We start from the raw sequence: 15,464 nt of genomic DNA on the forward strand, positions 1-15,464 counted from the left end.
AAAAAGATATTTCAAAAGAACACGATCAATCCAGAAACGTGAACTTTGAATCTCAAATTGCTTAGATCAATCCAGAAACTAAGTAATTCGAATCTAATCTTCAAAACAATCCAGTAACTAAAGTTTAGAGAAAGAAAAACTACTCATAGTTTATCTCAAAACACAAGTTTTATATTATCCATTGTCTTCCTTAAAAGATTACATGAGAAGGGTATTTATAGGCTTAGACAATAACCCAAACCCAATAAGATTCCAAGAGAAATTCAATATCGGCATGAATTAGCCAATATCTGAATCCTTCCAGGAAACAAATTTAAAAACCAAACCTGAATAGAAAAAAGACAAAAACCAAATCCAAATAGGAAAATAAAATTTTAAGTGCTTAAAACAAGAAAAACCCTTTCAAGTGAAAGGTAAAAACTTGCAAGCAAAATTCGAATTAATAATTATATAATAATCAGCTACTTGTTCTACTTCATGCATCGCTCCTTGATTCTTTGTTGTCCAAGTAAGCTCCATAACCCATGTTTGCATCCTCTCCAATTGAACATCACAACTAGTACACATAGCCAAATCCCAATTAACATATTCATTCCTTGATCCTCATCAACAACAAACGTCTTCTTTTTTCCAACTACTTCAAACAAAACCCATTTGTAAGATTGCAATCAATTGTCCACAATAATAAGTAAAAACAAGATTTTAGCTAAACACAAATACATACATAGTACAGGGTTATATTTTTTTGTCATGGAAACTAATCAAACTTACCACAATTAACATAATCAACTTGTTTAACATGCCAAGAGAACTCATCCGAGAATAGCAGTTGAGGCTTGTAAGTAGTTAGTTAAATTACATATAAATCGGAGTAGTTGGGGCTTGGAATCAAATCCCAGAATCAAAGCAAAAGGCCAAATAAAAAAGGGGAAAACTCTAAATAAGTGAGAGGTGGTAAAAAACAACCACCCAATATAAAGAATGACTTGAAGGATTAAAATACACAAAAAATACTAAAATAAAAACCATAAGAACCCAAATTATAAACTAAAAAATAGTAATTTTAGAACAAGAAAAAGATTTGAACATATATAAACATATTAATTAACATTTCAAAACAATTGATTTAGGGGAAAATGATTTAAGGTCATATGTTTTACCTTTTTGCAGCTTAAATTTTCTTCTCCAGCCCAATAATAGATCTTGATTTTTATTCTTTGAATCATCTTACTCTCTCTCAATCTCATCTTACGTCATGTGCCTGTGTGCCTGTCTGGGTGGTGGTGTCTGGCGGGTCTGTACTGCTTTTTAGTTTTTTTTTTTTTAATATTTTGGTAGCCCAACAAAAATTTTCTACTCAAATAACTTAGAAGCCCGCCAAGATTTTGGGCCCAAAATTCGGATATATCGCAATGCCTTATAAAGTTCGTTGCAATAGAATGCTAATTTTAAACTTCCTCCATTTTGACACTTCATTTGTAACGATTTTAAAAGTCATTGTAATACATTTAATGTATTCACTTATTTGTAATATTTTTTTGACAAGATTTTAGAAATGTCGTTGCCATAGCCAATCTATGGTGTATTGTTGGATGAGCATCCGGTAGAGGCAATTAACTTCATACCTGACAGGCAAAAAGGATTGAGGGAAGTTGTTCATAAATTATTCCTCACTTCACCATACAAGTTTTATTTTAGGTTTGTAACTATATTTTGATATTTCTTGTTACCTAACCCCCGTAATAAATGATTTTACATTAATTTTTGAATTGATTACATACATATGTTTAAGAACTTCAAATCACATTCCAAAGGTTCTAAGTTTCATATTATGTTCTGGAATGCTGCCAGAGCTTATAAAACTAAATACTTTGAGGTGATATTCTCTATTATTATTTTTTGTGGATTCTAATAGTTTTCATTAATTAAATTTTGCTAGGTAAATGTCTTTTAATTATAGGCACACACAGATAGTATGTTGGTGGAAAATATTTATGCTTTTGAGTACTTGATGGGAGAGGATCCAAAAAGCTGGTGTAGAGCCTTTTTTGATCATAAAGCTCTTGTGAACACTTGAGCAACAATTTCTCCGAAAATTTTAATAATATGATTACAAAAATTATGGAGAAACCTATTTGTACATTATAATTAATGTACATTCAATTGGTCATGAGGTTGTTTTTTAAGAGAAGAACTGTATGTGTTGGTTGGGATTCTAGAGATTTGGTTCCTAGCGCCAACAAATTATTAAAAAGAATGTTCAAGAAAACAGGGGAGTACAAAGTAGCAAGAGCTGTTGCTGGCAAGGTTTATGAAGTTAGAAGCATTCACTCTTCATTTTCACTGTTGATCTTGATAAAAAAATGTAGCTGTGTGTAGTGGCCGTTGAGAGGTTTTCCTTGTCAACATGCAGTATGTGATTTGCTACAGATCATACCCAATTGGGTTGAGTAAGTGTTCAATTAAATAAATAAATAATAATATAGTTGTTAATACATATCAATATTATTAATTTATTTTTGTGGATTCTCATGTATTGCGCTAGATATTATTCTGGGGATAATTATAAGATAATATATACATCAGAGATGGTACCTTTGGAAGATTTGATTGGGAAGATGTATTTAAATTAAAGGGTTGTTATATTAAATCATAAAAGCAATTTTTTAAAATAACTAATAGTTATTGTATTTGTTTGTGTAGCCCTGGAGCAATTTTGTCCCACCTTTGCTAATTAGAAAACAAGGCAGGCCTAGAAAGAATAGAAGAAAGGTTTATGATAATCCATCCCGGGAGAAAAAAATCAAGCAAGGTGTTGCAGCAAGTGTAACCAACCCGGGCATAACAAAACTACAAATGGTGGTCCCATATGCTCTAACTCAAAAAGTAAAAGGGTTAGAGTGAAAGTAGATACTTCAATTAGTTTTTGTTTGGATTATTGATTTTGTTTCATAGTTATGTTAATTACTTATGAAATTTTTGATTTTTTTATTGTTTTGACTGAAATTTTCACGTAGTAATGAACATCTATATATTTACTTTAGTGAGAAAAATGATATTAATTATTTTTAGTGTGACACAACTTAAACAAATAGTGTGAGAAATTGTTAAAATGTTTCATGGCAAGAATATGTTATAACCTGAACTAATTAATTAAGTATTCTACATTTGTATTACTCCCTCAGTCCCTTCCAATTGTTTACATTTCTGATGAAGTGTCTAACACGCATTTTAAGTTGCATAAAAAGTATAGTTATGTAACTTATTTTTACAATTTTCTTTTTCTGAATAAAAGTTGAATGTTTTAATTTTTATTCAGAAAAAAAAATTGTAAATTTTTTTTACAGAACTATACTTTATATGCACCTTAAAATGTGTGTCGGACACTCTCTAAAAATGTAAACAATTGAAAGGGACGGAGGGAGTATTTCATAAGAAGTAAAGTAGTAACATTTAAAAATATAATATTTAAGAAGTTAAGTCTAAAGATTATATATGTCGTGCAAAAATGTTATATAGTAAATTAATAATGGTTAACTTAAAATTGTTAAAATTTTTGAAAATGGGATATGTTAGGTTCTTTGGAGTCCCCTATTTCATGGGAGTCCATATATGTTCTGCAAATAAAATATAGCTTAAATTGTTGCAAAACGTATTATTTTTCGAATGATATTCTACAAATATCACAATTTTATTGAAAATCTTGCAGTTTGCATAGATTTTACAAGTAGAACGTTGCAAAATATATTATTGTACAAAACATGCTTAGTTTGCAGAACATAAATGTTCGTATTGCAGAACATACATATTGTACTTGTAAATATATGATATTTGCATGATTTTATTTAAGTAATGATATTTGTGAAACATGTTTTGCAAGATAACACATTTTAGAAGATATTTTATTTACAGAACATAGATGGATTCCGAGGATTCCAATTAAATGGTGGACTCCATACAACTTTATCATATGTTTATAAATATAATTAGAAATAAGACGCACTTATGGACATTTGAAGCGGGACATATTAATTACCGTAAAAAATAAATTCAAACTCATTAGAACATTCGTCAGACCAATTTTCCCCGGGAAGAGGGAAAGACCCTCTTGCAGTTTGATCATCATCGCTGTCCGGCGGCCATGCTGAGATCAACCTTCACCCCCATTTTCACCACCTTCCCAACCAAACACATTTTCCCAAAACTCCCCCTAAACATCTGCAATGCAGTTACACAAACTTCCCCACCATCTGTTCGACAAATTGCCTCAACCAACACAAAAACAATAACTCCTCACCCTCCAGCTTCAGCTTATCTTCACCTCCCTTTCTGCCGTAAACGATGCCATTACTGTGACTTTCCAATACTTGCTCTTGGCTCTTCAGCTCAGGTTGACGATGACCCGCGAATTATTAACTACATTGATGTGATTTCCCGCGAAATTGTTGCAACTCAAGTGGAAAAGAACCAATGTGTTCCTCTTAAGACTGTGTTTTTTGGAGGTGGAACTCCATCGCTTGTGCCTCCGAAGCTTGTTGCTAACGTTCTTGAGATATTGAGTAAGAAATTCGGGTTGTGTTCTGATGCGGAGATATCTATGGAAATGGACCCGGGGACGTTTGATAGGAAGAAGTTGAAGGAGTTTATCGACTTGGGTGTTAATAGAGTGTCTTTAGGAGTTCAGGCATTTCAGCAAGAATTGTTGAAATCTTGTGGGCGTGCGCATGGTATTGATGAAGTTTATGAGGCGATTAATATTGTTGGATCATGCGGGGTGGGGAACTGGAGTATGGACCTTATATCTTCTCTTCCACACCAGACACCGGAAATGTGGGAGGAGAGTTTACAGCTTACTATTAAGGCGCAGCCTACCCATGTATCGGTTTATGATTTGCAAGTTGAACAAGACACCAAATTTGGAGTATTGTAAGTGAGTTAGTTGCATTATGGTGTGGACAAAGTAGGTTTAACCTTGTTAGATTTGATATTTATTTATGTATTTACACTTTGTGCAGGTACACGCCCGGGGAGTTCCCTTTACCTTCTGACATACAGTCTGCCAAGTTTTATAGATTGGCTTCAAAAATGCTTGCAGATGCAGGTTACAATCATTATGAGATTAGTAGTTACAGCAAGAAGGGTTTCGAGTGCAAGCATAATCTTACGTACTGGGATAATAATAAATCATTTTATGGGTTTGGTTTGGGTTCTGCTAGTTATATCAATGGAGTAAGATTTTCAAGACCAAAAAAATTGAAGGAATATATGGGTTATGTTCAAGATTTAGAGAATGGAGTGATAGAAAGCTTTGAGGACGATTACGTTAACCCCGATGATGCAGCCATGGATGAGGTTATGGAAGACTGTGAGGATGATAGCATTGACTTCAATGAAGCAGCCATGGATGTAGTGATGCTCTCTTTAAGAACTGCAAGAGGCTTAGATTTGAAGGCTTACAGGGAAGCTTTTGGTGGCTCCCTTGTTATCTCACTTTGTAATGTTTATAAACCATATGCAGCAAGTGGACATGTGGTCTATATGGACCAGGACAGGAGGGAAATTGCAGCAGATGAATTGGAAAATTTGCTATCTGATGAGCAGAAAATGGAAGAGAAACTGGCATATATCCGTCTAAGTGATCCAGATGGATTTCTACTGTCAAATGAATTAATATCTCTTGCATTTGGGGCCATATCTTCATAAGCTTGAATATGTTGGAACTTTCTGGAATCATGTTTACATTCTAGCTATTCTGCATGATTTGAAAAAGCATCAATATATTGATAACAGGAGAGTTTTACCAACTTCATATAAGCACAATGTAATGTCACTTGGGATTGAGCAGAAATGAACATATATGTCAGAGTACAATTGCCTATTATCAAGAGCAGCAAACAAGGGCTCACTCCCAAAATGCGACAGGAAAGTTGACTTCTTGCACTTACTTTTTAAACATTTTCAGCCGTATTTTCCTTTATATTGTCTTATTCCCTGCTTCACAATTGTAAAAATTGTATCAACTAGATTAAAAAAAGTGCCAGTAATTTATAACATTTACAATTATGATATTTTTATACATGTTTGTATTTTCATCATTAAAAATAGTCAAATATACAGAACTGTTTCTTTAACATTTTAACAAATATAACTGGATTGCTGTGCATTTTATAATTTGTGTGGGAGCTTGAAAGTTGGTGAATCCATGTACCAACACAAGTCCACATATGTAAATTGACAAGGATCCTTATTTTATACTCTTAGAAATTGTATCTTGCTCCCTTTTTGTTGTTATAACTTGTAGATACTTGGCTCTATTTTCAGTCGTTGAGAATACAATAATGCACTTTTATACCTTTATATCGCATGTGTACTTTTGTTCTTTTTGTGACAAGTTTTTCAGACCCATTTACAACTGAATAATTTTCATGTAACATACATAATACACACATGACATTAAAAAGTTTTTTGTATGTATTACACACAAGGTACACAAAATCAAATATCTTTTATTGATTATTATTTTTATATAAATATAAATTTATAGTATAAATTTTTATTATTTATATTCGTGTGCTTTGATGTTACATCAATCAGTTACAAGAAACACAAAGTAAAATATTTTCATGTACCCAAACACGACAAGAAGAATTTTAAAACGCAAACACACAAAATTGCCAGGTCTATTACACTTCAAGAAGATAAGAAATATTATTACATGGCTACACTATTACTTCTTCCTCTTTAACTTGAAGTCCCAATTAGTTTACCCCGCTTGCATTTTTTTCTTTAACAAGTAGTCAAATGGAGGATGAGTGAATGTTTCATTAAGGAACATGTCAGAAACCACCTTATACATGCCTTCAGTGAGGTGCACTCCATCCCAATTGATGTACTGAGAAGGGACTGTACACATGCTCGAGACAGGTGAGCCACATGGTCCAAACAGATCATAATTTAAATCTCCACCACTGGATCCGCAGCAAACTTTGAACAGCTCCTTAAAACCATACTTGGCCGGGTTCTTCATGATCGTGTGATAGGCATTCCAGTAATCAGCATAAACAATGACAGCTTCCGGAAATTGTTTTCTGAAGTCTTCCAACTTTGCTTGGTAGATGGTGTTGTGACTGTAGCTTTGTCTGTTTGCGCTTCTTACACATCCGATGTCATCTCTGTCATCTTCTCCAGTGAGATACATGGACAATGTGAGACACCCTGTTGTAGGCAGACCTTGTACTACAACATACTTGGCACCCTTGTTGAGCAAGGCCTGTATTCAATAGCAATTGCTAAGTTCATGTCCATATGTATATATTTTGCCAAATATATGTTGACAGATTATATTATTGATTTGATTAGGAACCTTTTTCACATGCATACAGATTTAGTTATTATTGTGTACATAGGTGTATAGGCACATAAGCAATAGATGTTGAATTAGTAATTATGAGAACATACTTTGTAAAATTTATCCATAGGAGTCTGTAGACTAGGCAAGAAATTCTAGGTGGATCTTTATGTTTATGCTTGATATATCCCTTATTATAGTCAACTTGTAGGCACAATGGAGTTGCAATTATAACCGATCAAATCAGTCGAAGACACGTACCATTTGCAACAAAACTACAGGAAAATACCAAATATTTGCAGGGAATGGAATCAACCATTCCACTTAAACGGGGGCACCAATTTCACCAACCTATGAAACCCCAATCCAGTTCGCTCATTCCGGAACACGATGGCATTATAGTATTCACAAATGCCCTGCTTGCATTTAGAAAAAAAACAAGAAGAAGTTTATGTAAATACCTGTACAAAGTTAGTGGTCCTCTTAAGTGCAAGCTGTTGAATGGTATTTCCAGTGACAGCAGATCCAATAATATATGCATAGTCATTAGCACCAATTTCGCCAACCCAGATCAAGGCCTCATCAAACACTGCCTTGCACTGATTCGGGGTTGTAGTCATGTTAACACACCCTTGACTTGCTAACAACTTTTTAAACCAATACAACTGTGTTTGAAGTGATTGAGGAGTAACATTCAATGTACAGTTGTTCCTCACAAAAAATTTGTGTTCAATAGCGGTGGAACCAGCAACAGCAAAATTCACACCATTTGATCTATCAGCATTGTTATTAAGATATGGTGGCAGATATGGCATTGATAGCTTTTCCGCGACAAAGTCAATCACAAGGCGTCCATCAGAGTATCTGTTGGTGGGGTGGTGAAAAAAGGTGTTGCCATAGGGAGGGTGTGACACATATCCGAAACCAGAAGGGCCTTCGCCTGAAACTGTGTTCCCAGTATCGGTAAAAGAATCTCCGAACGCAAAAATCTTCTTGAATGGGCGTGTGTTTGTTCCAGGCTTAGCTGCAAATGCATGAGTAGAAGCAGCAAATACTAAAATGGTGAATGATAAGAAAACTGCAAAAGAAGGCATCGTTCAAGGCTGTATGGTCCAGGTTGAGCTATGGAATGCATGGGTTATCAAATAGGTCTATGCAGGAGTAAATAGTGGAGTTGAGAAGTAGTAGTTGTGAGCCGTTGTGGGTAAGAGAATTAAATGTTTAGCTTCTTGTCGGTGTGACAGATAAAAAAAATAGATGGTCAATTAAATTTGTTCATATCTATTCTAGAACTGAATGCAGCCCATAAACGATTGCCTCTTTTTTGCTTAAGTTTGATGCAACTGCCACATGTCTGTGTTTCTATCCGAGGCAAATGTTATACAGTTAAACTGTGTCAACTAGAACAACTCCAAGGGATACATTATATGATATCCTAAATTAAAATTTAAGGTATATGACAAAAAAATTTGATCCTACAATGTCCTAGTGATACCTTATATCACTAGGACAACATTTTTGAATTTTATTTTAAGTTAACTCTCTCATTGCCCTATTTATATTTTATAATATATTATTTTACACTTTTTCTTTCTCTCTCTACTATATATTGTACTTTAATGATAAAAGTAAATTTTTAATAATAAAATATTAAACATATAATAAGAATAAGACATATTGTTAAAGTTGAATTAAAATAAATATGTCCCAAGTTACTAGGGCATAATATTTTATATTATATTTAAACCTTCAACTAAAACATTGTTGGACTTGCTCTTATGTAGAGATCGGAGAAAAATATTATTTTAACGAGATTATTAATTGAGATTTTTAACTATATTGGAAAGTGAACTTTGGGACTGAAAGGTAACTTCTCTTCTTTTTCTTTAGTTGTTGCTAACGTGAAATAGTGTAATGTTTAGGACTGAAAATTCGTTAGGGACCTGACGCCTGACGCGTTGTTTATGCCTAGGAATAGAGACAAGAACAGCTCACAAAAGAAATAAGAAAAAAAAAAAATTAACCTTCGGGCTCTTATACTATTACTACACAGAAGTTCACCGGGAATGGAGGTGGAGAAAATAAGCCAGAGTGTAATTAGGTAGAGTATATAAATACATAAACTGTACTTGGAATGTTACACGGAACAGGTGAAATGTAGTACTGTAGTTGGGAAGATTTGATATAAGTCAATAGGGATCGGTGCGGCCTTAATGCTCTCTGCCTACAATTTCCAGGCATTTTTTAAGGATGCTGTATTTTTTGTTAGTTACTCGGTGGCCTGGTACTCGAATTCAGAGTTTCTTTTACAACCATTCACAGTATTCATTCATTTCCGGGACTCAGAGGCCTAAAGTAGACAACTTATTATAAACGTCAAATACTGATGTGGATCCTGAAATCCTCTAATCATTTAGCATGACAACAACAAAAAATTGCAAAACCTCCCAAACATTTAGAAATCAGGAATTTTGGGCACTTACCAGCTTCTGCTCCGCAAACTGTCTGACAGGTTAGATCTTACATGGGACGTCAAGACCTATCTAAATTCAACAAGTAACACCCCACACATGCAAACATGCTACATTACATTCCAAACAAAGGAAACACAACAGTTATTGCCCATTTCTTGGCTCCTTGACATTTGATTCAAAAGAAATTACCAGCGACTAATGAATATTACTACCACTTGACTGCGCCTTTGACTCTACAAAAAGCCTTACAGTTGAGAATATGAGTGACGGTTCAGCCATGGCACCATTCCCAAAATCACCGCAGGCAAGTCTCTTTGATACTGGTGGAATCAGAGAAATTCCGAGTTCGTCAACTGACATGAGATGCTTTTCTGTGAAAACATTGTTCCACATGTAGGTGTTCATAGCAGGGGCCACAAAGAGAGGTTTGGAATAGTCCCATGCTCGCACAATGCAGGTCAGCAGGTTGTCACACAATCCGTTAGCAATCTACAGTGAGAACAAAATGAGCAATAATAAGACCCTATGCAAAATTAACCAACTTTCATTAGGTCACTAGATCAACTTCAACCAAACTAAATGCTGACAAGGGTAAGTGTAAATTGTATATCTTGGTGTCTCTACATATACAGGTACACCACATATACATGTACACTTTTGAAGTATAATATATTTTGTGCGATGCTGTCAAATATTTGAGGTCCAAAAAGCCTACAATGACCAATTAGACTTCCTCTCTTGTTGTTCCAAAAAATATTTTGGATTAGTGAGACTCGCTCCCGATGGTGAGAAATCCACGGCTACAAGGTTAGCCGGAACATTTGGTGACCTAGCACCAGAATATGCAGGTAAAAATTCTTATTGTTACTAATAACTTATTTCTTTTTGCTATACTAAGTTCACTTGTTGACATACGCCACTCAGTTTTCATGTCCTTCTGGTTTAACAGACGTACATAATCTGTAATGAAAAGCATATCTTCTGTAAGAATAGCTACAGAGTTCCTACACTCTGCCTCAATTAAATAACATGTAACCAATTACCCAGGCGTTTCTTCTCAATGTTTCAAAGAAACTGGTCTAAATTTAATTTTTTACACATATAGTCTTTCTGTATTATATTAATGCTTTGATTCAGGGAGGGTAATATATAATTTTATTTTTGAATTCCTAAAAAAAAGAGACCAGAATTCATTAATACATATCATAGATTAAAGAGCCTAATATAGGTCTTCGCTCTGCTGGATGTCTTCATATGTTACTACATATTTCAACAAATCATGTTCACACGGTTATGATTTTATTGTATTGTCTTCCAGGATTTTAAGATATCTTCTAACTCGTGATTATTGTAATTCGGTTACGGGTAAGATTACAACAAAAGCTGATGTCTTCAGCTTTGGTGTTGTGCTAATGGAGCTGGTAACTGGGTTGATGGCACTCGACGAGGAAAGACCCGAGGAAAGCCAATACATGGCAGCATGGTTCTGGAATATCAAATCCAGTAAAGAAGCTAAAGGCTGCAATTGACCCAGCCCTGGACATGAAAGAAGAAATATTTGAAAGCATTTGCACTATTGCTGAATTGGCTGGTCACTGCACTGCTAGAGAGCCCAACAAAAGACCTGATTTGGGTCATGCAGTGAACGTCCTGGTACACTAGTTGAGAAATGGAAACCACTAAAAGATGAAATCGATGATTACTGTGGTATTGATTATAGCCTTTCACTTAACCAAACGGTGAAGGGATGGCAAGAAGCTGAAGGAAAATACTTCAGTTATGTGGACCTTGAGGACAGTAAAGGCAGTATCCCATTAAGACCTGCCGGATTTGCTGATTCATTTACATCAACTGATGGACACTAAGTTAGGCGCTCTATTTCTTTTCAAAATTTCTTCACAAATTTATTCGAAAGATGTAGATAAGCCAACTCAATCCTCATTCCTAATTCGACCAAATTGTAAAACAGTAAAATGACTAACATACTACATTTAAGGCAGATTACCTTGCCAAGTGTGTTTGCTGATAATGGAGCAATTACCATGATATCAGCCCACCGGCGGAGCTCAATGTGAAGGACACCATCACCTATCTTTGACCAAGTAGACCATTCATCATCATCCGTATATAGAGTCACATCTTTAGGTAGTGATGCCCTATCAATGAAATGTAAAGAAGCTTTAGTGGCAACAGCTCTTACTTCAGCCCAGTCAGAAAAACTACTGCAAAGGTTGCTAAACTTTATGGCAGCTACACTTCCACTGGCAGCAAGTAAAATCCGAGGTTTTCTTGGAGGACCATTCGGTTCTGCCATTGGCTGATATCAGATGCCAACTACAATATTCACCTGATAAGAAAGAAGGTAAAGGAGAAGAAGGCCAACAAATCTTAATAAAAGTTTGTTATACATTTGATCGAAGATTTCAAGATCTTCAACTTTTGAGGCGAAGCTCTTTCAGCACCACAACTAGTCATATAACGAATTGACAGAATTTAAGAATAAGCACGAAAGGATGTTTATAACACATAATAACATAATATTGTAAGTAGGCTGATAAAATATCTATTTTGATAAAGTCTGAAGCGTAAACTTTATGATACCAGAATATGTAATGAAATACAAATCATTAAGAAAAAAATTTAAATATTAAGAAATACCGATTGCGGGAAACAATTTTAATTAACAGGTGAGGTAATAAATCCCGGAAATATGAAGTCATTTGTAAGCCAGTTGAACAATGTTTCTTTGTACCCATCTAGTATCTTCAATTGGGGGGGGGGGTGTACCAATGGAAGGTGCCAATATTGCCAAATCATCATAAGTACTAATATCTTATTTTTTCTCTTTATTCAGTAGTATTTTTGGCACCTTCCTTGCCACAATTTGCGCCAAAAAATGGCACTTAATTTGCCAATATATTCTTACAAGTATAATTAAAATTATCTAGAAAAGTATGTATCTTTAGTGGGATATAATACATTTTTTATTATTTTGGGACGCTGCCAAAAATGGACAACTTTAGTTGGCACTCATATCACTCTAATGGAGAGCCAACAAGAGTGTCAAGTATCATGCCATGTGGCACTTTGACACTCTTTTTTGGCACCCCCATTGGAGTTGCTCTCAGTGGAAAATTCTCCAGTACAATAACAACACTATATCGTCAAAGCATTTTGCATGTAAATGTGCAAGTGATTGAATAAAACATCAAACAGTTCTTCTACTCGGGATTACCAAAGCATTTGAATACAACTACATGGTATACCGATAGCCATATGCCATATTTGATAAAAAAAAACATGTTGTACTTGTTCAGTGGATACATGATTGCCTGTGCATAATTGAAGTCTCAGTGCCTTAGCAACAAATTTCAACAAATGATTACCACGACTAGACATTCGTAAACACAACAGGCATTACTTAACACATCCTCCGAGTCATTAATTTGTTTTTCCTCATAACACAACAGTTACAATTAGAAGGAAAACAATTTCGGAGTTTGTGCCTACTCGGTAATCAATTTGATTAATAATTTCAACTAAAGTGTAGAATTCAATATAAGAATAATCTTATACGTTATACTTTCTACAAATCGAACAAATAGATAAGTTCAACCATGTGTACACACATACGACAACGCATAACAATTCAACTCAAATCATTTTAGTGATAATAACTCCCAAAAATCAAGCAATTGATATACAAAAGATGATGTAATTCAACAAATTAGGGTTTAAATATTTCAGTACACGAAAATTAAAAGAATTAAACAATTTACCTGAAAAGAGATTCAAAGAGTAAGACGACGCCGCTAAAAGGTAACGTTTCGCCGTCGATTAAGCTGAGCTCCGACCACGTGGTGCAGGTGTTGCGCAAAAGAAACAGACGTGAGTGAGATGTTTTTTTTTTGAAATCAACGTCAGTGAGATTTTGATTGGTGATATAAAATGACGGTGATGAACAACTGGGCTTAACTTTTAGTATGAAGATGTAAAAAAAATATCCAGAAATTATTTTCTTTCTTTTTTTGAATTTAAGATTTCTTTTGTTCATTAGGCGGGCTCAACTACAAATATAGCCCATTTTTAAAACATTTATCTCGAAAACTTTTGTCAAGTGTAATATAATATAAATAAACAAATGTTAATTTTAAATCATTTTGCTAAATAATTTTAAACCATTTTATGTTTTAAACTTTCATGGTTTATATCAATTTTTATGCACTACAGTATATCCATATGCATTTGTTCAATACTGAAATAACTACTATTCCAATTCGGCATTGTTATGGATCAAAAACTAAAGTATAATAATTGCTGTATTTGTCACTAGGGAACGTGAGTTTCGAGACTCGATATAACTGTTCTTATGTTTCGTGACTCGATCTGCCTTAACAAGATGTCTACGTACTTTGGTGATTGCCAAGAATCAAGTCAAAAAACGGAGTTCTGACTGGTGGAGTGAGGCCCCTTATATAGATGTTGGGAGTCCTTAAATTGGACTTGGGTTAGGAGACTCGGTGGTTTAGAATGGACTTTGGAGTCCTAAGTGGTAGGAAACTGATTTCTTATCCTTCTAGGTCCCTTGGAGACTAATCTTCAAGGATTTATGTCCTTATTGAGACTTTTCTTAATAGCTGATTTTTCCCTTATTAATTAATTACAAAATTAATTAATATTAAGGGTTTTGGGCCTTCTTTGTTCCATCAGGCCTGATCTGGTCCATCAGGCCTGATCAATGTGTTAACCTTTTTGGTCTGAATGTCATACATCTTTTTATTGGGCCTTGTAGCCCAAATCATGTGTAATTAATGCAATATTTAATTACGTAATCAGGATTTATTTATTCCCTATCATTTGCCCCCCAACTTTTGGGAAACCATAAAAAGTTTCACAGAAGTTAAGTTCATTCGTTCCCTTACAGGGTATCGTTTTGGTGTAAAGTGTGGAGCGACCTACACATTTACAACGATTTGCCTTGTATACGGCTTCAGGGTTGTTTTAAAAACTTTCCTATTATTTTCTTACCTTTCTTTCCCTCTTTTTAGGAATTTTCTGGTACTTTTCAGGAATCTTCCCCTTAATTTCCGGGATTTTTTCTTAATTTCTGGAATTTTCCAAATTTTCTGCAATTTTTCAGAAACATTTTCTAACTTTCACCCCTTTTTCGACCAGGATCCTAGTCGAAATTTCGACCTGGATCCTAGTCGAATTTAGGGCCAGCCTTTTAATCCGGGTTAAAGGATTTCGACTAGGTTCCACGACCTGGATTTCGACCAGGATCCTAGTCGAACATTCGACCTGGATTTTGGTCGAAATTTCTGTCCTTGTTTGATTCCTGGTCGAAGGATTTCGACTAGGTTCCATGACCTGGATTTTGACCAGGATCCTATTCGAACTTTCGACCTAGATTTTGGTCGAAATTTCTGTCCTTATTTAATTCCTGTACACAAGGATTCGACTAGGAATCACGACCTAGATTTCGACCAGGATCCTAGTCGAACTTTCGACCTGGATTTTGGTTGAAATTTCCGTCCTTATTTGATTCCTGTTCGCAAGGTTTCGACTAGGAATCACGACCAGGATTTCGACCTCAATCCTGGTCTTATTGATAAGTGCTTTTCTGGCTTCTGTTCAAAAGA

The 15,464-nt window shown here is 34.8% G+C and overlaps 3 protein-coding genes across 3 annotated transcripts; 1 reads left to right on the top strand and 2 right to left on the bottom strand.

The window, feature by feature from the left end:
• The first annotated feature begins 4,011 nt into the window (after window positions 1–4,011).
• On the top strand, window positions 4,012–6,751 carry LOC141683539 (uncharacterized). Its single transcript, XM_074488277.1, has 2 exons — window positions 4,012–4,926; window positions 5,016–6,751. Exons 1-2 carry the CDS (start codon window positions 4,142–4,144, stop codon window positions 5,701–5,703), a joined length of 1,473 nt encoding a protein of 490 aa, XP_074344378.1. The 5' UTR covers window positions 4,012–4,141; the 3' UTR covers window positions 5,704–6,751.
• LOC141683540 (GDSL esterase/lipase At3g48460) lies at window positions 6,487–8,643 on the bottom strand. Its single transcript, XM_074488278.1, has 2 exons — window positions 7,810–8,643; window positions 6,487–7,270 (listed from the first exon to the last, which is right to left on the bottom strand). Exons 1-2 carry the CDS (start codon window positions 8,440–8,442, stop codon window positions 6,764–6,766), a joined length of 1,140 nt encoding a protein of 379 aa, XP_074344379.1. The 5' UTR covers window positions 8,443–8,643; the 3' UTR covers window positions 6,487–6,763.
• A 1,052-nt stretch (window positions 8,644–9,695) lies between these two features.
• LOC141687482 (phosphopantothenoylcysteine decarboxylase HAL3-like) lies at window positions 9,696–13,801 on the bottom strand. Its single transcript, XM_074492774.1, has 3 exons — window positions 13,602–13,801; window positions 11,828–12,169; window positions 9,696–10,311 (listed from the first exon to the last, which is right to left on the bottom strand). The coding sequence occupies exons 2-3, from the start codon at window positions 12,134–12,136 to the stop codon at window positions 10,018–10,020; spliced, it is 603 nt and encodes a 200-aa protein (XP_074348875.1). The 5' UTR covers window positions 12,137–12,169; window positions 13,602–13,801; the 3' UTR covers window positions 9,696–10,017.
• Between the last annotated feature and the right edge of the window lie 1,663 nt (window positions 13,802–15,464).

Source organism: Apium graveolens, chromosome 9, assembly GCF_009905375.1.
Source record: "Apium graveolens cultivar Ventura chromosome 9, ASM990537v1, whole genome shotgun sequence".
NCBI classification, from domain to species: Eukaryota; Viridiplantae; Streptophyta; class Magnoliopsida; order Apiales; family Apiaceae; genus Apium; species Apium graveolens.

Excerpts from the sequence above, each read along its gene's own strand:
- LOC141683539 (XM_074488277.1), top strand. The coding sequence starts at position 4,142 with ATGCTGAGATCAACCTTCACCCCCATTTTCACCACCTTCCCAACCAAA. Across the intron at positions 4,927-5,015 it reads GACACCAAATTTGGAGTATT|GTACACGCCCGGGGAGTTCC; the intron begins GTAAGTGAGTTA and ends CACTTTGTGCAG.
- LOC141683540 (XM_074488278.1), bottom strand. The coding sequence starts at position 8,442 with ATGCCTTCTTTTGCAGTTTTCTTATCATTCACCATTTTAGTATTTGCT. Across the intron at positions 7,271-7,809 it reads GGACCACTAACTTTGTACAG|GCCTTGCTCAACAAGGGTGC; the intron begins GTATTTACATAA and ends TATTGAATACAG.
- LOC141687482 (XM_074492774.1), bottom strand. The coding sequence starts at position 12,136 with ATGGCAGAACCGAATGGTCCTCCAAGAAAACCTCGGATTTTACTTGCT. Across the intron at positions 10,312-11,827 it reads CAGCAAACACACTTGGCAAG|ATTGCTAACGGATTGTGTGA; the intron begins GTAATCTGCCTT and ends TTCTCACTGTAG.